Genomic DNA, 23,745 nt, shown 5'->3' on the forward strand with positions numbered 1-23,745 from the left:
CAGGAGGAAAACTTCCGGGCTGCGCTCTCGCGAGAGCTGGGACTAACGCGTTGCCCGGAGGGGCGGGGCCGGGGCGGGGCCTGCGCGCCGGGGCGGGGCCTGCGCGCCGGGGCGGGGCCTGCGCGCCGGGGCGGGGCCAAGGGAGACCAGGTGCAGTTTAAACCCAGGCTGCTTGCGCTTGGCGTAGTCCCAGCCCCTGAATCTGGATTATTTACTAATATTAATTTGGCTGTTTGGGAGTGAGAGTGTTCTGCCACCTTTATAGACATAACCCCGCCCCGAATAGAAACGTTTTCTCTGCCTTTTTTCCCTTCTCATTTGCATTTTCTGGTATTCTTGCAACATCCATTAGTTGTGTCTTAAAGAGGCACTAAATATTTCCACTCCAGGGACGGAAGAACTAAAAGAAGGCACCTGCTTAAGCTTTAAACTCTCATTACACATCACATTGTCTCGGAAAGAATACACTTTCTGAATCCTGTAATTATCTTGCAAACAGAACTGTAATATTATGTCGCCTTTTTTTTTTTTTTCCTGTTAAAAGCGTTAACTCATTAAGGGCGAATGATATCACACAAAAAAAGGTGAAGGCACCAGGAGTCATTTTAGAATTTTAGAAAGGATAAAGGTACTTTTAAAAAATCGTCCCAGGCAAAACATTTTTTAAAAAAAAATATATGTCTTTATTGATTTCAGAGAGAGGAAGGGAGAGGGGGAGAGAGATAGAAACATCAGTGATGAGAGAGTCATGGATCGGCTGCCTCCTGCAGGCCCCCCACTGGGGATGGAACATGTGCCCTGACAGGAATCAAACCTCAATCTTCTGGATCCTACGTTGATCCTCAACCACTGAGCCACACCGTCTGGGCAGGAAGAAGATTTGAAGACTCTAGAAGGAGATCTGGCTGCAGAGCAGGTAAGCGATAATAGCTGTTGAATGTAGGAATTAATGAATGAATGAGTGGTGTGATTGAATTTGGATAAACTTCCCCCCTCCCAACAAAAGCAAACCCCCACAAACGCACAGGTGATGCAGGAGGATTTGGGTGGTATACATAGAACATTTTAGAAAGTTACATATTAAGTTAAGTGGATTTTTGAAAACAGAATAATTAGCCTACCAAACCTACGTTTTCATAGCTTAGGGTTATGGCAATCAAGTTTCTTTAAATACGTTTATTTCATTAAGTAAAAAGTGTGTCCATTTTAAAATTATTAAGTAGGTAATAGTACATTCTCTATTTTCTTCTGAAATATTGTATACCAAAAGGTTACCTTCAAAAGAGATAAAGGACATACTATAAAGCAAGAAGAAAAACACATACATAACAGCATGGGTCTCATAAGTACACTGTTGAACAAAAGAGGCCAATCAGAAAAGATCCTGTTTCGTGATCCTATTGACATAAAGTTTAAAAACAGGCAAAATGAGTCACCAAAATGAATCAGCCTTCCTGGGAAGCTGCCCAACGTTCCATTTCTCCAAACTCGAGCTGGTTACCTGTGCGCTGTTTCAATTCATGGAGAGACACCTCGGGAGTTGTGTATTTTTGTTTGTATGCTATACTTCCATGAAAAAGTTTACTTTAAAAGAAGAAGATAAACTACAGGGCCAATGAATTTATGAAAGCTTCCCTTGGAATCCAGAAAAATGTAAGTTTGAAAAAAAAAGATACAATTTTTTTTACTCTTCGGGTTGGCAAAGATTAAGTTTTATTTACCACATTGTCTCAAACAAAAACGTCTGGTTAGAGGTGATTGGTTTGATGTAGGATGCAAACAGGCCCGCGCATTGCATTTGGTTATTATGGCTCTCAGGTCTTTAAAAAATCAATAATACTCCCCTCCCTTCACTTTTTGTGCCTTTTACTTATAGAAGAAACTGGGTCCTTGGTCCTATAGAGAGCTCCCCTTTCTGGATTTGGATAATTTCTTCTGCTTCTTGTAAATCCCCCCCTCCATCCCCCATAATTTCAGGTAAACTGTTGGTTAGGCCTAGAGGCCAGATCAGGTTATGGCTCCAAGTGCTTTGGCCAGAACCCAGTGTAGGTGGCGCTGGTACTTCCTGCTACGAAGACAGGCGGGCCCGGGTCAGGACACCTTGGGGCCCCTCATTTCCCGGTTCCCCACCAACGCCTCGGTTCTGACCCCTGGACGACAGTCCCCTGGATCATTCAGGGCTGCAACAACGACTTTCTAATTCTTTCCCCTCCTTCCTCATTGACGAGCCGGACTTTTCTAAAAAGAACTTTCCCTCCGCTCTTTTGTGACCCTGAAGAACAGCTCGTTCAGGAAGGGTAAGCGGGATGCTAGACGGCTTTCCTTTTATTTAACTATTTCGGCATGAATGGACGAGCCGGTGCCCTTGCCATGGGCAACGGTGGCCAATTGTTGCGCACCCTTGTTAGGCTCAGTAACATATATATATGGATGGATTTCATGTTTTCCAATCAGCGGCAGTCACGTATCCTCGTGGAGGCGGTTGCAAGTTTTCCAGGCACGGACGGGTAGCTTTTTACAGAAAAGTTAAAAATTAGTAAAATAAATAAATAAAAAGTGGAGACCCCCGCAGGTCAGGGCGGGCTTCCGGAGGGTGGGGGCGGGAAGACGGGGCGACCTCAGACCCGTCCCGCCGGCGGGCACGGCGTCCGGGGGCGGGGCCGGGCGTGGGCAGCGCCTTTGCGCCTTTGCGCCTTTGCGCGCGGGGCGGAGCAGGTGGCGCAGCGGCGGCGGCGGGCGCGGGCGCGGGCTCGGCGCGCGGTCTCCTGCGCGCCTACGCGGTCCCCGCCGGAGTCGCCGCGTCCCCTCCGCCCGACCCCGCATCCCTCCGGCCCCGCGATGGGCGCGCGCGTCTCGGGCTGGCCCCGGGCCCGGGCCGGGCTCCTGCTCCTGCTGCCGCTGCTGCTCGGGCTGCTGGCCCCCGGCGCGCAGGGGGCGCGGGGCCGCGGCGGCGCCGAGAAGAACAGCTACCGCCGCACGGTCAACACCTTCTCGCAGAGCGTCGGCAGCCTGTTCGGCGAGGACAACGTGCGCGCCGCGCAGAAGGTGGGCGCCGGGCCCGCGCCCGCAGTCACCTTGTCCCGGCCGCCGCGCACCTGGCGCCCGGGCCGTGCGCGGCCTCCGGGGGGGGGGAGAGGGGTGCCCGGGACGGGGGTGCCCGGGACGGGGGTGCCCGGGACGGGGGCGCTCAGCCTGCGCCCCGGGGCTGGCGTCGGGTTCCGGCCGGGGGCCGGGGCGCCCTGTACCCCGCGCCTCCCTTTTCCTTGGATTTTGCCCCCTAGGGCGCCGCGGGCAGGGCCTCTCCGGGGCTGCGCTGACGCCGGTCGCGCGTCTCATGCATCCCTCCATCCCTCCATCCCTCCCTCCCTCCCTCCCTCCATCCCTCCATCCCTCCATCCCTTGACTCATCCATTCATCCTGCACGTTTGAATGAGCACCTACTATGAGCCAGGCGCCGCGCCGGCTGCCCAGGGGCGCCCTGCCCGCCTGCGCCCTCCCCCCACGCTGCCGCGCTCCCCGGCGACCCCACATACCTTCTAGCCTCGCCCCCGACACGCTCCCCACTCCCCCTGGGCTCCTACGGCCCCCTCTCTTTCTGACTTGAAGATATTTATGCCTTTTTTAAAAATTTTATTTTAAATTGAATAAGAGAAGGGGAGCCATGCGGCCTGTTCGGTTGCTTTGGCGACTGTGGCAGAGCTCCTACTGTGCGCCGGGCCTTTTCACTCCGAGCGCTTTGGTCACTTTGGGGCTGACCCGGAGCCTGCAGCCCCTCTCCCAATGGTGTAGAGCGCTCAGGAGGAGCTCAGGGGGACCCCCCTTCCCCCCGCTCCCTGCTGGGCCCCCGGAGCCGGGTGGGATGGGCCCGCCGTTGGGGCAAAAGTTCACCAGAAAGAGGAAGTGAATGGAGACGGTCGCACGAGGTCGCCTGGCTCCTTGAGTCCTGTCCGTTCCCCTGTGTGGGCTAGTTCTGGGCTTTTGGAACCGGGAGAGGTTTGGGTTCAAGGTTGGGCTCTCCCACTTCCAGACTGGATGGCCTTAGGCTCAGTTTCTTTATCCTGGTAAATGGGCATAATGCTTCATTGTGAGTCGGTGGTTGTGCGTGGTCTGTCTTTCCCCGCCCAGAGTAAGGGCTGAATTAGTATCCTCTGCCGTGGTATCCTGGCCAGGGCACCAGCCGCAGCGTCGCTGAGCTGGGCTGGAAGGGCTTTCCGGGTCCAAAAAAAGTTTTCTAGTCCTTGAGATGGAGGGGGGAAAAAGGACATTGACACCCACGTGAGACTGGCCGGATACCCTTGTTGGGTGAAATGAAAGACAGGTTCATTTGTTAGGAAAACTGACTTCTGACCGTCCTCTCCTGTGGGTGTGAGGACACCTCTTGGGTGGGCCGGGTGGTCCCGGGGGGAGGAACTCTTTTTAGGTAGGCGTTCAGAGAGGAGAGAGCGTGTCCGGACACCTGAGTGCCCTCTGTCCTGCCTGGGCTTGAGGGATGTGCCGGAGGTGAGTCTGTGCCCCAGCGATTTGATTTGAAAACAGAACACATTTGTTTTGGCGCAAAAAGAACTTCTCGGTGCTGGTGAAGCAGGAGCAACCCCAGTGCCGGCTGGCGGTTCTGCCTGAGACTCTAAAGGTCCACGGCTGTGAAATGCAAACTCGATATTTAAGGGCGTAGCCTCTGGGCTGTGTGCTTGCAAGGAATCTGAGAACTCTTTCTTGGGTCAACCAGGGTTTGTGCCTCCAATTGAGATGATGGTGCCACTAACTTCTGTTTTTTTTGGCTTAAAATGTGCTAAGAGCTTTTATCGCTAGAGTAACTTGTTTAATCCTTAGAACAACCCTATGAGGTAGGTCCTGTTACTGCTTCCATTTTACAGATGGCCAGATGGGGAAACTGAGGCACAGGGGTGGTGAAGTGAGGCTGGCTTCAGGTGAGGCGGAGCGACAGACCCGGGATTTGAACCCAGGCAGCGTGGGCCTGAAGCCCACGGTCTTCCCGCCCCTTGACCTTTCCCGTTTTCTCCGGTCCGTACGGTTTCTAGAATGAGGCTGACCTGACTTATTTTATTTCCTGCTGAGTGTGGCCCAGGCCAGCCAGGCTTGGGGGAGAGATCGGTTTGTTAATCTTAGTGGAAGGGAAACTGGGTTGGCCCGCAGCTGTAGTTTTCAGCCCGCCTGGGTTTGCTAACTCGGGCCAGACCTGCTTGGAGGTTTGTGAAGTTTGTGGGTGTTTAAAGAAACGCCGTGTTTTCTGATCTAGGACTTGTCTGAAATGAACCCGTGACCTTTTTGGTTTGGAGCATGGGCCTTGCAGAGCAACGGACGTGGGTTTGAACCCCAGCTCTGCATCTCACTAGCCCTGTGACCCCCGGCCTGTTGCTTGACCTTTCTGTGTCTCGTTTGTGCACAGGAGGTAAATTGGTCGAATATGACTGGTTGGGGTGTATGTACTACCGGGCACCGAATAAGCATTTAGTTAATGGTAGACGTTTATGTAAGAAAGCAGATTAGTGGTTGCTAAGGGGAGGGAGCCTGGAGCTCGCCTCATACGGAAGTTCTTTTTAGGTGATGAGAATGTTCTGAAACGAGACAGAGGTGATGATTGCACTACATTGTGAATGTATTTACTGCCACTGGATTGCACGCTTAAGATGGTCAATTTGATGTTATGTGTATTTTACAACCATTTAAAGTTTTTCTTAAGCACCTACTATGTGGAGCACGATACAGATGACATGTCCCATCTCAAGGGAGGAGCTTTCCCGGGACAGGAATAAAACAGTGAAACGTAAACGCAGCGAGATAATTTCAGAGGGATAAGCGTCGTTAAAGAAATAAAACAGCATGATGCAGTTAATGATGGTGGGTAACCTTTGTGTAAGCTTAGCGTGTGCCTGGCACGGTTCTAAGAGAGGCTCTGGTACCATTGTCACTGTTTTACAGGTGAGGAAAGCAAGGCCTCGTGCCCACAGTTCAGCTGATCGGTGGTAGGGAACTTGGCCCGTCCACCCTCCTAACCCCTGCGGAACTGGAAGTAACTGGAGTGGCCAGGGAAGGGAGCTGAAGGAGGAGCCGAAGGGGCAGAGGGAATGGCATGGGCAAAGGCCCTGTGGTGGGGATGGGCTTGGTGTCTGTGAGGGCCAGGGAGGTGTGGCTTCGACCGAGTGAGCCAGGGAGAGAAGGAGACCGCTTCATCACGCATCACACAGGACCTGGGCATCACACAGGACCCAGGCGCTAACAAGGTAGAGTCTATTGTGCTGCAAGAAAGGTGTTTCAGAGAGCTAAGAGCAGGGGACCTCAGGGGCCTGCCTGGAGGAGGGGGCATGAGTTGGGTCTGGGAAGATAGGTTGGCAGGGAAGGGAAGTTCTGGAACAAGGTTGGGGGCAAAATTCCCAGGTGGCTGCATTGAGGTCTAGATTTTGGGGAGCGCAGGGGAAAAAATCCAGCTGTGGTGGGAATATCTAAGCTGAGAGCTGGTGTTTTTTGTTTTTTTTTTTTTAAATCCTCGCTCTATATTTTTTCCATCGCTTTTCAGAGCGAGTGGAAGGTGGGGTAGAGAGAGAGAGAAACACCGATGTGAGATCGACACATCGATTGGTTGCCTCCCGCATGGGCCCCGACTGGGGCTGGGGATTGAGCCTGCAACCCAGGTACGTGCCCTTGTCTGGAATTGAACCCGGGACTCTTCAGGCCGCAGGCCGACTCTCTAACCACTGAGCCAAATCAGCCAGGGCTCATCATTTCTTAAAACTTGTCTTTTTTATAATAAAAAAATAAGCCATGCAAAAAATAATAATAAAAGGTGACATGACCTCTCACCTGTATCACCCTAGCCAGAATCACCTGGGAAGGTAACACAGACCTTCCAGGCTCCTGTCCCTGCAGCCAGGTAGGGCGTGGGGCTCTCGTTTCCACAGATACTGCTCAGGTGTGAGGATCCCTGTTCTTAACCTTCAGAGCTGCTCCCTTGTAGGGTCTCCCAGCCTCCAGGTGAGGTAGGTGGGGACAGAGAGCCCCACATCTTCAAAGGAGAAATCAGAAGTACAAACTGCCAGTTACAGAAACCGTCACGGGAATGTCATGTATGACGTAGGGAATCCGATCGTAACTGGGGGGTGTGCCAGGTGGGTACATGGCTTATTGGGGTGATCACTTCGTGAGGTATATAGATGTCTAATGTCTCTGCCATACACCTGAAACTAACACCACACTTTATGCCAACTGTAACTGAAGAATGAATGTAAAAAATTAAAAATAAATAAGGGAAATCAGGCAGAGGAATGCAGAGACCTTGGCATAGGGCAGGCGGAGGGCTCCAGGAGCGGTCAGACGAGCAGCGAGGCAGCTCTGCTGAGTGGAGGCTGCTGTCTCCCGTGGGTGCATCGCTCGGTCTGCAGAAGGGAGGCTGGACCAGATTTCCCTCAGTTCTTGGCCCCCCTGCAATCTGTCCTAGGTCACCAGACCCCTGGGCTGCTCGGCCTTTCCTTATGGCTGTCACCATTGTCGGCTCTGTTTTCCCGCTATGTGTAGGCAGCGAGCTCGGCTGGACCAGGAGGAGGGTGGCATTGGCCGAGTTAGTGACGACTCTCCTCTTGTCCCTGCAGTTCTTGGCCAGGCTGACCGAGAGGTTCGTGCTGGGTGTGGACCTGTTTCTGGAAACACTGTGGAAACTGTGGATGGAGCTCTTGGATGTCCTTGGACTGGATGGTAGGTGTGGGGGGTGTTCCTTCAGAGCACTGGGTTTCTGTTTGCTAATCCCCACTGGGAGGATATATTTTCCATTGATTTTTAGAGAGAGTGGGAAGGAGGGAGAGAGAGAGAAACATCGATGTGAGAGAGACACATCAATTGGTTGCCTCCCAGACACATCCCAACCAGGGCCAGGGATTGAACCTGCAACCCAGGTACATGCCCTGGACTGGGAATTGAACCTGAGACCCTTTGGTGCACAGACCGATGCTCTAACCACTCACACTGGCCAGGACCAAGGCGCTGTTTCATGGTTCTCATGGTGTGACCGGTCCCCATAGTGGGTGGCCCATGATGCCTAGCAGGGGACAGTGAGGATTGGAGTAAACACCTGTAGTAATAGTTACATAAACGGTCCCCCAGAGCCGAGATTCAGATGCCATTTAGGATAAGGCGCCAGGGTGTCATGCCCACGTGCCTCCCCCAGGCCAACTGCGAGGCGCAGAGGTGGGCTCTCTGGGATCCGTATCAAACTACTCCAGTCACTTAAGCAGAAAGAGGTTTAGTTCAGAGAGTGAGATGCTCATGGAATCACCCGAAGGTCTGAAGGGGGTGACGTGTGACCCCCAAGTCGGTTGACCTGTTCTGCTCCGGGACCGGGAAGCTGCCGCTGGGACTGGCGACGTCAGGGACACAGCCAGGGGCCAGGCTGCTGCCTCTCGCTCCAGGAAGCCTGCAGCAGCCTCCCCGGTCGAGGTTCCCAAGACCACCCCAGGCCCGGTGACGCTCTAGGAAGACTCTCAGGACCCAGCCCGGGGCCATATCCACAGCTGATACTTATTCCGGCGAAAGGACCAGAAGCGGAATCAGCAAAGGGAGCAGGTGCGTGAGGTGGAGTCCAGAGGACACCGGCTCCCGCTTCCAGGGTCCTCTCCCAGGGGAGCCACACAGGATATGCTTAATTTCCCAGCAAGGCGCTGTGACAACACGTGTGTGACGTGTCGTCTACCAGGGAAGCTCCTCAGAGGCTCAGGGCCCAGGGTGTTGGTCAGGGCTGGTCACCTAGGCACCCTCTGCCTGGCAGGCACCCAGATCCCAGACCCCCCGGAGGACGGCAGGTGTCAGCAGAAACCACAGTTTGTGCAAACAGTCCGAGCCCAGAGAGCTCATCTTATCAGGGAGTGGAGGGAACCCTTGTTCTAGTACCTCACCCCTAAGCCGCGAACTCAGTTGTCCTCGGACGCTGATGGATGTCCCACAAATTTAGCCCAGTTCTGACATGATCTACCTGGAGACAGCATCAGATCCCAGAGGTCAAGGGCTCTGTCCTACCAGACTGCCTCCCCCCAGCTCTGTCCCCCTCAGCCCCTCGGAACCATCTCCAGCCTCGAACCATTGAGTTCAGCCTCTGACGGGCCTTGGGCCGGTGTGGGGTGCCTCGCTGCTCAAGCAAAAAATCGGAGGCAGCATCGTGGCCCTTGGAGAGGATGCTGTGCAGCTCGCAGCCCCTGAGGCCGTTGGTGGCCCCTCCTGGGACTCGGGCTGAGCCAGTGCATGACCCAGGTGGAGCAACTGTGCGCCGTCCTGCTTGGAACCTGCGTTCTCCAGCCACCCGGTGGTTACACTCTCGGCATTTCCACCACCGGGCAGTGAGCCCCGGAGAGGCAGACGTCGCAGGGAGTGGCACGCGGCTCGGGATGAAGGGACCCAGAGCGGAGACCGCCTTCCCGGTACGCGGATGGGACCAGAGGGGCTGTGCGCAGCGGAACGCGGGGCGGTAAAAGCTCACGGCCCTGCGCGTTCTGGAGGAGAAAGGACCCCCTTCCAGGCCGCGCTTCCCCCTTTCATCTGAGGCATGAGCCTCAAAGCGCCCGGAGGCCTTGGCGATCCGTGTGCGACGTGCTGGACGTTAGAGAGTGGAAAAGGCTCGAGGGACGCCGCTCACAAGTTGGGTGTTTGGTACAGAGTCTTCCGTGGGCACCGCCCTCTGACTTCCTCCTGCAGAATGTTCCAGAGTGTCCTTAACATGGGGACTTCTTAGCCCAGACCCGTCCGACGGAAACGGAAAGCCAGCCACGTGCAAATGATATGTTCTCGTCACGTTAACAAAGAGAACCAGTGAGACTGGTTTTAACGAGGTATTTCAGTTACCCCGATAGATCCAAAATACTGTCACCTCAACTTGTCATCAACGTGGAGGGGTATTAAGTCTTAGAAACCCAGGCTGTGCTTGACACAGCGCATCTCAGCCGAGACTTGCCCCGTGTCTAGTGCGCAGTAGCCACATGTGGCCAGAGCACCGTGGCCACACGTGGATGGATTTAAGCCACCGAGGCCACTTCAGACAAAAATGGGGAAGAGGTGAATTTTCCTTCCACTCTCTGCCTTGAGGTTCCAGGTCTAAAAGCCCTGTCCCAGCTGTGGGACCCTGGGCAAGTCACTCTCTGTGCCTGAGGCCCCATGTGGAAAATGCCAGGGGCTCAACCCGTGCTTCAGTAATCATTTTATATCGGTTTCATGTAGATGATATTTTGAATATACTGGGTTAAATATCTTAACATCGATTTTACCTGTTTCTTTTTGCCCTTTTAAATGTGGCTTACTAGAAAATTTAAAAATACGAGTGTGACTCACATTTGCGGCTAGCATTTTGTTTCTGTGAATTCAAGAGCAGATTTGATAATCCAGTTCTCCTAACAAGCCAGATGTTAAAATGATTTGCAAAAATGCAAAACAATGCCCCTGTTCTATGTGTTTTTTTTAAACAGTTATTTTTCATGAGAAAATGTTTTCTATGTGAACCTGTAAGGGGTTCATTATTTTTAAATGAATGAATAATAACATTTAAAAAGTAACTTACACCTTCTCTTGATTTTGCTATGGACCTAAAACTCCTTTGAAAATGTGTGTGTGCGTTTATCAAAGGTTTAAGAAAAATTAGCCTGAAAGTATGAGGTATATTAAAGGATTAAGGTACAAACCACAATTTTTTTTTTAAAGTCAAGAGTTTATTAAAATTTAGTTTTAGTTTCTATGATGGTAAATATCCATAGGTAGGACCCATATAAATAACTCTCGGGAGTGTCCAGAGACCAGAAGGCGAGGCTTAGGCTCCGCTTCTGCAGGAGTTAAGTGTGAAACTCAGCTGCAAAGTCAAAACGGCTTTAGCACGAGACGTTCACACTCTGGGTGCATTTAGGAACCTTGAAAGCCCCAGGTTCAAGCCTCCCTGTCTCGTGCCTGCTCAGGGGCCACACTTAGCCCCCGCACATGTCACATCCCGCGTCCCCCCAGGCCTGCTGTCCCCGTCAGGCATAGAGTGGATTGTACATGGGCTGTTAGACCTCAAGCAAGGCCCTGCGAGCAGCGGCAGTGTCCCCGGGAACCTGTGGACTCGGGCGTTTACGGCCCACTGATCCTTGAGAAGGGAGCCAGGACGACTCCGTGGACAAAAGACCGTCTCTTCCATAAATGGTGCTGGGAAAGTTGGAAATTCTCCTGTAAAAGAATGAAACTAGACCCGTCTGACACCGCTCGCGAAGTTTAACGCAGAATGGATGAGAGGCTTAAAAATGTGAGGCCGGAGGCCGTGAAACTCCCATGAGAAAGCCTAGGTCGTGGGCTCCTGCGTCAAGTCCATCTTGGCGATGACTTTTTGGATTTGGCACCAAATGCAAAAATAAGCAGGTGGGACCACATCGAACAAAAAAGCTTCTGCACAGCCAAAGAAACGATCGACGACATGGAAAGAACCCACGAGAAGGGTAACAAGTATTTGCAGACCATACATCTGTCTGTGAAGGGATTGATGCCCCAACTACGTAAAGAACTCCTACAACCCGAGAGCAAAAACACACAAATAATCCTATTAAAAAGGGCAAGGGACCTGAAATAGACGTTTTCCCAAAAAAGGTGGCACATGGCCAACAGGTCATGGCCATCACTCAGAAGTCTACAGGCGGGCACTGGCGAGGGTGTGGGGAAAAGGGAGCCCTCGTGCGCTCTTGTCGGGAATGTAAATTGGTGTAGCCGCCGTGGAAAACAGTCTGGAGTGTCCTCAGAAACAAAAATAGAGCTGCCGTGTGACCCGGCCATCCTGGGAATATGTCTAAGGGAAAGGAAAACACTATGCCCGAGAGATGATAGCCTGCACCCCCGTGTTCACAGCAGCGTTGGAAACGGCCCGAGTGCCCGCCCGGGATGAACGGATACAGAAGGTGTGGGACTTACACCGTGGAATAGTATCCAGCTATAAGGAGAGGGAAATTCTGGCATATTTGACCACATGGATGGACCTCGAGGGTGTGACGCTGAGATGAGCCAGATGGAGAAAGACGAGATCTGTACCATTTCCCTTCTATGTGGAATCAAAAAAAACCCCAAAAAACCCAAACCCGTGGCAAAAGAGGTCAGCTCTGCGGTTACCAGAGGCAGGTGGGGAGTAGGGCAAGTGGATGAAGGTCGTTCTGAAGGTACAGCTTCATCGGGGAGGATAGTCCTGGGGATGTTACGGACAATGTGCTGACTCTCACTAGCACTGCTGTAGGATCTATAGGGAAGTTGTTAAGAGAGCACTAGATCCTAAGAGGTCTCAGGACAAGCAAAAATGTTTTTTTTGTATCTATTTGAGATGATAGGTGTTAACGAAGCTTATTGAGGCGATCGAGCCCCAGTATATGTAAATCGTTACGCTGTACACCTTAAACTTATATAGTGTTGTATGTGAATTATATCTCAATAAAACCGGGGGGGCGGGCGGGGAGAAGCATGTCGAAGTGTGATGTGTGCATGTTTCCAAAGGTTCGGTTAAAAAAAAAAAACGGTATGTGACGAGCGGTGCAGCGAAATACGGCCAAATGCGAACGATCGTGAAACCGGGCTGGTGTTTCAAGAGGCACATTTATTTTACTGTTCTTTTAACTTTTCTGTTTGAAAATTTCCCCCAAGTCGGGCACACAGAAGATGCAGCTCCTGCACTTAACTCCGTGCTTAAGGTGGAACTTCGTGTGTGGGTACCGGTCACGGTTAGGTTTGGCTGTGAGTAAGAAACCCCCCAGAATAACAGCAGCTTACACAAGAAGCAAGCTTATTTCTCTTATGTGAAAGGTCACAGGTAGGTGGTTAGGCAGGTAGGTGGCTTTGCGGCCGGAGGTCCTCGGGACCCAGGCACCTTCCATCTTTTTGCTCCCCAGTAGGTGTCCTTTCTTCCCTCACGGCCCAAGACATCTGCTCCCACTCCTACTATCACATCCGCATCCCAACAGGCAGAAGAAGAGGTAAAGGGCCCATTCCTGCTACTTTCAGGAAAGAACAACCACCTTTGAAGCTATCGCAGAATATTTCTGCTTCTCTCTCCTTGACCAAAGCTTAGTCGTGTAGCTGTGAGGGAGAGACTGGGAAACACCTTCACCCTAGGCGACCATGTGTCCGGCCAGCAGCTGGGCATTCGTTGCTGCGGGAGACAAGAAGGGAGGGAACTGAGGGACAGTTGGCAGGCTCCGCCCTGCTGTGACAGGTGTGTTTTTTTTAAAATATATTTTTATTTATTTTTTAGAGAGAGAAAGGGAGAGGGAGAGAGCGATAGAAGCATCAGTGAGAGAGAAACATTGATGGGCTGCCTCCTGCATGCCCCCGACTGGGGATGGAGCCTCCCACCCGGGCATGTGCCCTGACCGGGCATCGAACCAGTGACCTCTCGGTTCATGGGCCGAGCCCGGCTGTGACAGGTGTTTGAGGCCCACAGGAGGCAGGCAGTCCCTCTCAGGGCTTCCTCTGGAGGTTAGTCGAAGCAGCTTAGTTCCCTGGGCTGTTGCAGAGGCCCGGCCCGCGAGCTGAGCCGCCTAAGCCCAGCCTGTGCCCACCGGGAACCGGACTCTCTGTGACTGGCCGCTGTCCCTCTTCTTGTGTCCCGCAGTCTCCGCCATCTCCCAGTATTTCAGCCCCGCCTCGGTGGCCAGCAGCCCGGCCCGCGCGCTCATGCTGGTGGCAGTCGTCACGCTGGCCTACTGGTTCCTGTCCCTGACCTTGGGCTTCACCTTCGGCATCCTGCACGTGGTCTTCGGCCGCTTCTTCTGGGTCGCGCGGGTCGTCCTGTTCTCCATGTCCTGCGTGTACATCCTGCACAAGTACGAGGGGGAGCCGGAGGCCGCGGCCCTGCCCCTGTGCTTCGTGGTGGCCGTCTACTTCATGACCGGGCCCGTGGGCTCCTGCTGGCGGGGCGGCTCGGGCGGCCCCAGCGTGGACGAGAAGCTGGACCGCCTGGAGAACCAGGTCCGGCAGCTCAACGTCCGCCTGGGCCGCGTGCTGGAGAGCCTCGACCACGCCAACGGCAAGTGACAACCAGCCGGCCGGCCGGGGCCCGGGGCGCCGGCTCCCCCTCTCAGGAAGCAGAAGCGGCGGCGAAGGAAGCGGGGGGCGCACCCCAAGCAGTCGTAATAAACGCTCCCTGCCTCGGTGAGGGTGTCTCGGCCCCGTGCTGACTCGTAGGGCTCGGCCCCGGAGGGAGGGACCAGCTCACGGAAGCAGAACCAGCTGCCTGCCGGGTGTCACTCGAGAGAGAGGTATTTTTTAAACAGGATGGGACCAGGTTGGCTGTACAGTGAGAGAGGTCTATCTGCATAGAGCATAACATTACTTTTTTTCAGGCATTTAGATACATCTTTTGTAAGGTGTTTCTGTGTTGTTTTTTTTAAAATAAAGGCAGATCCGAGTCAAGCTTCTTAAAACTTTACGTGGAGGGAGACACACACGCTAATGGACATTTTGGGAAAGGGAAGGGACCGGCGGGGGAGGCGTGCGCACGTTGCTCGCGTCTTCCCAGGAGGCGAGCTCCGCTGGGTGCTATTTCGGGTTGATTTTGACCAAGGTGGTGAATCCCGTCGCTTCCGAGTGCAGACAGTTGGGCTCCAGGATGAAACTAATGGTCTCTTGGATCCCAGGCCCCCCCCCCCCGCCCCCCTAATCAATTCTATTTCTAAGTGAAGAAATCATTATTTGTAGAAAACCTGAGGTTTTCCCCCCCCTCCCCCTTCTGAACTTGGATGCATTTGAAGTCAACATTTTGTAAAGGAGAAACTCAAGGTCTGGGCAAAGAAATGTCTTCGGGGTTGGACGCCGAGAGCGCCCTTGGGTAGGCACCCCGGCTCACTCGGGGATCTCCTGGGTGTCCTGACCTCGCCGTTTGCCAGCTCGGCCCACGTAGGAAAGATACGCTCTCCAGGGTTCTTTGTTTGTTTATTGCATTTTGGTTTTGGTTGACTCGGGACCTTAGAGGGAAAACAAACCGCAGCAGCTAATCACATTTTCAAGTCTCTCGCTGCTGATAAAGCATCTCAGGAACACTAGCGGCATAAACAAGCCTTGGGCGAGATCTGAATTGTTCTCCTGAAATTTTTACAATACACGTGTTAGGTGCTTTCTGTCCGCAGTCTCTGGTCTCCCCATTCTAGGGGGTCTCTAGGGGCAGGGAGACAGCTGGGGGTCCTGGGCAGGGGAGCGCTTGCAAGGATGGGCTCGGGCTGGTGGAAATGCCCCCTGTAGTATCCCAAGCTGTGCCCCAGAAAATGGGGCATGGAAAGGGAGTCCCAGCTGTTGTAGAATGCAGTTTTGAAGGCTGCTGGGGGGGTCCCCAATGTCTCCATAGCCCTCCCCTACCCACCTTCTTGCCCTGGCAGCCCCCCGCCGAGCCCCTCCCTGTCCGATCGGGCAGAACCAAGGCCTTGTGGTCCAGGCATCACGCGGGAGCTAGCTCAGCCCTCTGCTGGCTCTTGCGTGGCGTTTCTGTGAAAGTTTCTTCTTGGTTGTGAGTCTCTGGAAAACGGAAGCAGGTGCTTCTGAGGATCTGTATGGAGCTTCTCTTTTCAAGGTGCATGTCAAGGGACCCGAGCGCTCCTGCATTCACCTCGCCGCCCGGGATGCTTGTTCTCTGGGATTTGCTGGGGGCACATGGGCGTCTGAAACCTGAGGTTTCTGGCCTGAAACCCCTCCAGTCCGACCATTTAGATCCTTGTAGGCGAATCTGATTTAGCACCGGGTACAAACAATTCCGGGGAGGTCATCTCTGTCTTTTTTTGCGTGTGTGTTTGGCACGCGTTGGTTCTGAAACATAGCGTGTGTTTTAGAGAGAAATGGGCGTATTCCGCACAAAACCTTTAGGTCTTAAACTCTCACTGGTCGGGGTAGGATGTAGTCCCTCCATTTCCCCCTCCCACCCTCGCACCTGAACGCTGAAGGCCCCTGTGCTGGATTGAGATCGAGGCGGGAAAACCGTTCAGAGACCACAGGCGTGGCTGAAAAATCACCGTGGAGAATCTACACCTGTTTTTTTTACCAAATTGGCGCGGAATAGGCTCTGGAGCTCATTTTACAGTGCGATGCACTCGAGAGATGTCTTTATTATTTTTAAAAAATGTTTTTTTATTGATTTTAGAGAGAGGGAGAGGGAGAGAAACATCACTCGGTTGTCTCCTGTGTGCATCGCAACGGGGGACCGAACCCTCAACCTGGGCATGTGCCCTGACTGGGAATCAAACTGGCGACCTTTTGGTGCACAGGATGGTGCCCAACCAACTGAGCCACACCGGCTGGCAGAGACATCTTCATTTTTAATGAAAGAGCCTACACTGCATTAGGGGATCACTTCAGGGTAGCACCTTGTTTGAAATTCTGATAGAAATCCCAGATGTTAGGTCTGAGTGACTTGCTTTTTAATACGGAAACTTGACTCTCATTTGGGGATATTCTTAACCCCGAAGAGTTTGGGTTTTATTTTTTTCTCCATTCCATGGAAGCTTGTAGGGTATTTGGCCTCCCCGACCCCCGCCTGCCACCCTCCCATGTCCTCCTTTTTCCTCTTTTGTACGTGAAAAAATGTATTTTTGTATCATATCTCATACCTTGAAGAGAACCGTTTTTTTATATCTTCAGGGCTGGGGACTATATTAGTGCAAAGCTTCATTCAGTGTGATATAGAAACATCCTGGTGAGAACTACTGTGGATCTGTTACAAGTCAGACTCCGTTTTTTAAAAATATCTCAATCAGTGTTAATTTCCCAATACTTCAGTATCGCAATAAATACCAAGACCGGAAAACAGTCCAGAAAGGGACCGCGATCTCTCAGTTACTGGATTTGTGTGGATGTCGTGGGACTGGTGTCTAGAATGATCTCTTACTTCATACGTTAGAAAAGACACTTTTGGGGTACGAAGCTTTCCCTAAGTATATTTCCTGATACCAGTCAGCGTTACCTGCCTGTTACCTGCCTCCTGGGCTTTTCTTGCCTAATGTCTCAGTGATACCGCAGAGCATTTCCTGGAACAAAGCTGCAGCAACAAAATTTCATCAAAGCTTGCCCTGTGAGTTGTGCTGGGTCTTTCTTTTTTTTAAAAAAAAGAAATTAAAAAATGTTTTTATTGATTTTATAGAGAGAGAGAGAAACATCAGTCGGCTGCCTCCTGCACGCCCCCTACTGGGGATCGAGCCTGCAACCTGGGCATGTGCCCTGACTGGGCATCGAACTGGTGACCTTTTGGTTGCGTGGGACTATGCCCAACCAACTGCCCCGCACCGGCCAGGGCCTGTGCCCGGGTCTTAATTTATAAAGGTGACTGCATGGTGATAAATAGCTATTAATACCATCGAAAGGAGGTTTTTAATACGTCTGCAGGTGAGAGGCACAAAGCACGCCACTCAGGGTCACACGGAGCCTGTCACACGCAGGGTGAGCAGAGGCAGAGGGGTGAACTGGGAACTGTGCTGACAGCCCCTGTTGGGTACACATGCAGGGCAGGGGCCGTGGCTGGGAGCCTCACGACTTCTGCACGCCCATGAGGGCTGGCTTGTGGGGACCAGGGAGACCACTGTGGCTGTTTGTGATTCTGCGGCCCTGTGGAGAAATTAGGAGTAACGTATAACATGCCCAATAGCCAGCGCAGACTCTAAAAATCCTGCATTGCTTCATTTCCACGTTTCTTGCTGCTTAAGACACTTTGGATGAATGACATCTGCCTTCCGGGTCGAGGCCTGGTACCTTCTCCCAGCTGGGTTTTCAATTGGCTGACTTAACCCAAACCCCAGCTCTCTGCCACCCAGCTAGCTCGTGTTAAAAGGAATTCCTGAGACCCTAAGGTGTCACCCCTGCCCCCCCCCCCCTTTTAAATAATAGATCACCGTTCTGCAAAGTTTTCATTTTTGGCCATTTGAGTTGGTGGACTTTTGCGCCTCACTTGTGAATAATCGAATTATATATATATATATTTTGCAGGATCTAATGCAGTGCCCTTAAAATTAGTGTTAGACAGCCATCGATGTACAGTGTCTGGGGTAAACAGACTTTGGTCAGCATGCTGACTTCCGCTCTCCGCTCTTCAATGATTCCTTGACTTGCAGTAGCAGATACGCTGGGACCGGTTTTTCCCTCGTGGTGGCATCCGAAGCTCACTGTCCATTGCATCTGAAAACCTGTGGCAGCTAGTGGCATCAGTGACGATATGTTCCAGTGTCTTGTTGCAGATTTAAAGGTGTTAGTGTCAATTCAATATCTGCATGTGTGTTAAATCTCTGAATACCGTGTAATTCAGTCGATTTCTGGTGATGGTGGTGATGGTGATTAGCTCTCACTCCAAATTCAGCAAAGCCACTTCCCTCTTGACTGGAAATCACATTTGTGAGGTGTGGTACCCGTTGTCCACAGTGCGCTCATGGTTCAACTCCTATTTTGTGTACCTGGTTATGAATTTGATATAGCATTTAATTTGACACCTAATAAATCCATCTGATTTGAATATAGTGGTGTGTGTGTGTGTGTGTGGTGTGTGCACAGAGTCCCATGAGCCTTGGGAAAATGATCCTACAAATATCATAGAGACATAAATGTATAAGGCTTGTATTTTTTTTGCGAAGCGAAAATACATTCCTGTTATTTATGAAATAACTGGCTTTGATGTTATGTAGAGGTATTTGTAGACACAGATCTCAGAACAGAATTAAAACATTGTGAAAATTACAGCTTAATAAATGTTTGTTGTAATTTGGTTGTACGGACTTCCTAAATACATTTCATCGCTTCCAGCCGAGCCTCTTGTGGAGTTATCCCAGCTTCGACACCTAATGGTGATTGGATTGTCCTGTTCCCCGACTGAGAAATCTTGACCATCCCTGCCTGGGAATCTTGACCAGCCGCCTCCGGTCACAGCCGTCGTTGCAGCCTGCCTGTGGCCTCCTTCGTGCCCAGGTTGGCTAGGTGCTGTACCTATTTCCTGTCCAGGCTTCCTACAGCCTATTTGCTTTCGAAATAGTTTTATGGAGGTATTATTATTGTTATTACCTATCCTCACCTTGAGAGAGAGGGGGAGGGAAAGGGAAACATGGACTGCCTGCCTCCTGCACGCTCCCTCCTGGGGATCTAATCTGCAACCAGGCTCAGTGCCCTGACCGGGGACCGGTGCATGGGACAGACGCCCAACCAGCTCAGCCCCAGGGGGAGGCCAGGGCTACTGTTGATGCTAATGGGCAGCTATAACCCCCAGAAACAAATGCTCCCGGGAGTCCTCAGTAAGTTAAAGGGTAGGAAAAGGTCCTTGCCTTAGTCTTTTTGGGCTGCTATCTGCAAAAATACCATAGATTGGCAAATACTGAGTTATCCCAGCTCTGGAGGCTGGAAGGCCAAGATCAGGGTGCGGGATATTTGGTGTCTGGTGAGCGGGGGCTTCCTGGGTCAGCCCCCCTCTATTCTGTGACCCTGATTTCTTGCCATTTCTCACTAACCTGAGTTAGCTGCTGAATCTGTGCACCCCCTTCCCTCTGCGCTTTCGTGGGGTCCCCTTCCCAGCCCCCGAGCGCGGTGGGTCCCCACATACTAGGAGCTCAGTGTGCACATCCGAGGATAGAATTGTCGGGCCCGAAAGCAAACCGCTCCTTCGGGGTCCCGCAGGCGCCACGCGCTCGGGGTCGGGCTGACTCACCCCGCGCCCCGACCGGTTGTCAAGGTGACAGCGCGCCGCGTTCTCAGTGGCGCGGCGACCCCGCCCCGCTGCCCAGCTCCCATTGGGCACGCCCTTTATTGCCTCTCCTTTCGGATTGGCTGAGAGGCGCGGCCCACGCACCGAAACGACTTGCGATTGGTTGGCGCTCAGGCCCCGGCCCGGCCGCCTGGGCTGATGTGGAACCAGCTCTCCCCCAGCCAATCAGCGGGCGAGCTGACGGTGGCGCGTGTGTGCGGTCGGGATCCCTCCGCCGCCGCCAACGCCCGAGCGGGAGCCGATGCCGGTGGGCGGGGAGGGGCGGGGCCGATGGACCGGGAGGGGCGGGGCCGGTGGACGGGGCGGGGCGAGAGCGACCGGTCCGCCCAGCCCGGGAGAGAGGAGCAGAGCTGCGCGCCTTAGGGGAGCGGGCTTGGCCTGCTTCCCAGGACCCATCCAGCAAATTCCAGCTCCTGCTTGACACCCCAAAGAATTATTTTTTAAAATCTATCTTTATTGATTTCAGAGAGAGGAAAGGAGAGGGAGAGAGAGAGAGAAGCATCCATGATGAGAGTCATGGATCGGCTGCGCCCTGCACGCCCCGAGTGGGGGTGGAGCCTGCAACCTGGGCATGTGCCCTGACTGGGAATTGAACTTTGAGACATCACTTCTGGCCCTCCGTCCCAGGTGTTCAGCCCATTGCCACAGCCCTGGAGGGTTGAGCAATCAGAAAAAGACGCCCTTGAACAAGCCTTTGGCCTGATAAAGTCAGGGAACTTGGCTGGGCGTCTGATTGGAATACCTTCCTCTCTCTGGATGGGCCTGGAGAGCCTGTTGTGCTGGTTGCTGCTGGAAATGGAGCTATGTCAGCGTCTTGCCCCTGCTGGTCTCCTCTCCTTTCCGAGTAGTGCCCCTTCATTACTCCTTAGTTATGACCGGGGAAAATCAGTTTTGGGCTAGAATTTGTTATCTCTTCTGAGCTCCAAGGCTAATTATCTAACTCGGCAGCCGTATTCTCTTGGCTCTGCCTTCCAAAGTGTCTCTATGTATATATAGATATTTAAAGATCTATCTATCTATCTATCATCTATCTACCTACCTACCTACCTACCTACCTATCCATCCATCCCCTTTCTCACAATCTCCACCTTTCCACCCTAGTCCAAGCCACCATCATACCCCATGTGGACTTTTGCAAAATCCCCCTCACATGTGTCCCTGATTGCGCCCCACCCACCACCCCAAACCCAACCCCACTCAATTACCTTACAGCAGCTAGAATAACCCTTTCCAAATGTAAGTCACATCACTCCCCCACTCCAAACTTTCCCAATGGCTTCTGAACCATACTTTGAATAAAATCCAAAGTCTTTTCCCATGGCCTCCCAAGGTCCTGTATGGCCAATGCCATTTGACTGTGCCAAATGTGCCTCAGGGCCCTTGCAATGGCTATGCCCTCAGTCTGGAAGGTTTTTTCTAAAGATCAGCACTGGGCTGGCTGCTTCACTTCCTTCAGGTGGAGAGTCTGCAGTCTTGTCCTCTCTGGCTTGTGGAAGGAACCCTGAGACACAGGAACTGGGAGACAGGGGTCCAGGCTTGGGGACCTGACCCTCCCTAGTTATTACTGATAGCGTCACATCTTCAGATCAGCTGGGCTAGGCCATCCCACGGGGGGCGATGAAAGTACCAAAGGGAAGGGAAGACCCTGAGGGGAAAGTACAGGTGAGATGAACTTTGGTGAGAGTTTCAGTTAGAATGCTTTGCATAGAAGTCAGGACAGCTCAACAGCCAGTGGCTTAAACAATCACAGGTACTGTTTATTCAACCAGTAGCCCAGGGCTAGTCCCACATGTGTCCTGGCAGCTCAGTGGGAAGGTCTAGGCTTTTCCCCCTTTGATTTCCCTGGATGTCCTCCATGTGCTTTCTTCAAGGTTGTGTCTCAGGGTCACCAAGTGCCTGTCACAGTTCTTTGCATGGAAAAAAAATAGTTCCAGAGCCTCCCTCCCTCCCCATTATACACTCCCCTTGGGTCTCATTGGTTAGAATTCAGTCTCATGAGTACCCGAGGGCCAATCACTGGCAAGGGAGCGCTGTGATCGGTTTAGACTAGTGGGGCCTTTAAATTGGGGCATATTGATCCCTGGGGCCATCTACAAAGAATTTCCAGGGGGTGTGGGCGCCCAGATTCTTTTGAGGGCACTTAATCTGCAGATCCTTCACCCCATATGTACTCAGCCCTTACAACTGCCAGAGAAATGAGGTGTGTGCTTTCAATTACCCTCCACACACTTAAGGACGATGGCAGAGGCTTGCTGGAGCTCACCCAGTTCTGAGTGTGGTCCTTGCCCTGGGGTGTAAACAGCAACCAGGCCCCAGAGCCTCCTTTGATAACTGCCTGTCATTGTCTCCATTCTCGGAGGGCTTGGACATTTCTCCTAAGGGGTAAAGTTTGGCTTCGGTTGAAATGATCTGATTTTGCAACGAAGGGAAGCACTGAAACTTACAGACACTGATTCTTTTAACTGAAAATGCAGTATTTTCCAATACTTCTACTAAACGTTTCCAGATACCTTAAGGAACATCAAATAATACAGTTTAAAGTGCAATTTCTTTCAGATTGGGGTGTACGTGAATCACTAAGATAAACAAAAATGTTTTATTTAATTACATCAGGGGGGCATATTCATTCCAACGACAGCAAAGCCTCATTGCATTTTGTTATCCAACGGTCAATTGAAAAACGGGCCGTGCAAGCCTACAAAGGACTGGACATACCATCTCCAGGGTTGGGCACCATCCTGCCAGGGGATGCTCCGAAGGTGGCTCGCTGGCATTCCCAGCGGGTGGGCCGCCAGTGTTTCCACCTTGCTAGTTTCTCATCCAGCTTTCTCCCTAAAACAGACATTTCTCCCCACAGTGTCTTAGCAGCGTGACCCCTGTTTCTACGTGCACAAAGAGCACGCTTTGAGAAGATATAATGAGATTCGTACTGTCAAAAGCATGTGGCCTCCCCGAGACAATCCTGGCTTCTTCCTCCAAGGGGGCTGCCACTCTTTCTCCAGACCAGCGCTTCGGGCCCTTCTGGGAAAACTCGTCCGTATGTCCAAACACTCCTGCCTCTCCCCGGAAACGGCTTCCGGACGTACTCAAGAGGACTCAGTGTGTTTGCATAACTTGCTGTACTGGTGATGGTCAACCGGTTAATGCAACCTGGAAATGCAACTGCGCAGAAGCCGCGGTGGGAGAAAGAGAAAGAGAAAGAAACCCAGGTGGGCTTCTCTGTGGAGGGGTGAGCAGGGCACATGCCAGGAATGACCGGGAGGCCCGCGCTCTGAGGAAAGCGTACCTGTACTTGGTTGGCCTGGCAAGTCTCTACGCTCTTTTAAAAAGAGTTTCGAAGCACCTGGGATAGGGTGGGAGGCACGGGTCAGGTGTGTGGTGTGTTGGTGGTATCCACCTGTAAGGGGGGGGGAGGCTCCAACTGCAGATAACCGAGGAGGGTTACGCACAGTCGGCGGTTAGTGTTCTCGGACAAGAGGGGTTCTTCCAGCTCTGTTCCTATTTTAAATTTGCTCGGCTGTGGGCATGTTTTTCCATTGCTCTGCAGAGAGAGCGGGAGGGCGAGAGAAACATTCCTGTGAGAGAGCTCGCACATCGACGGGTTGCCTTCCTCATGGGCCCTCAACCCCGGGGCGGGGAGTGAACCCGCAACCCAGGTACGTGCCCTTGACCCGGAGGGAAGTGAACCAGAAACCCTTCAGGTGCAGGGGCTGACGCTCTGACCACTGAGCCACACCAGCCAGGGCTCTGTTCCTATTTTAAGTGGTAAGAACTTGGTTGGATCCCTTCCTCCCCCCCCCCCTCCACCTGCCCCTCTTTCCTTACATCCTGCGGAGGGAGCAGGACTTTCGCTTTGCTCACTGTTGTATCCTCAAAGCCCCAGCAAGTGCCTGGTACCCAGCAGGGGCTCGGTCAATACCTGTAGTTAGAAAAAAACTGAGAGTGAATGAAGCGTGGCCAGCGTGGCTCGGCGGCTGAGCCTCGACCCAGGATCCAGGAGATCGTGGTTTGATTCCCGGTCAGGGCACAGGCCCAGG

The 23,745-nt window shown here is 52.6% G+C and overlaps 1 protein-coding gene across 1 annotated transcript; it reads left to right on the top strand.

Moving 5' to 3' along the window:
- Nucleotides 1-2,718: 2,718 nt before the first annotated feature.
- Nucleotides 2,719-18,472, top strand: BRI3BP (BRI3 binding protein). Its single transcript, XM_081123588.1, has 3 exons — nucleotides 2,719-3,045; nucleotides 7,605-7,707; nucleotides 13,604-18,472. The coding sequence occupies exons 1-3, from the start codon at nucleotides 2,839-2,841 to the stop codon at nucleotides 14,023-14,025; spliced, it is 732 nt and encodes a 243-aa protein (XP_080979714.1). The 5' UTR covers nucleotides 2,719-2,838; the 3' UTR covers nucleotides 14,026-18,472.
- Nucleotides 18,473-23,745: the final 5,273 nt, after the last annotated feature.

The sequence above is a fragment of the Miniopterus schreibersii genome (assembly GCF_964146895.1).
Source record: "Miniopterus schreibersii genome assembly, chromosome: 20".
NCBI lineage: Eukaryota > Metazoa > Chordata > Mammalia > Chiroptera > Miniopteridae > Miniopterus > Miniopterus schreibersii.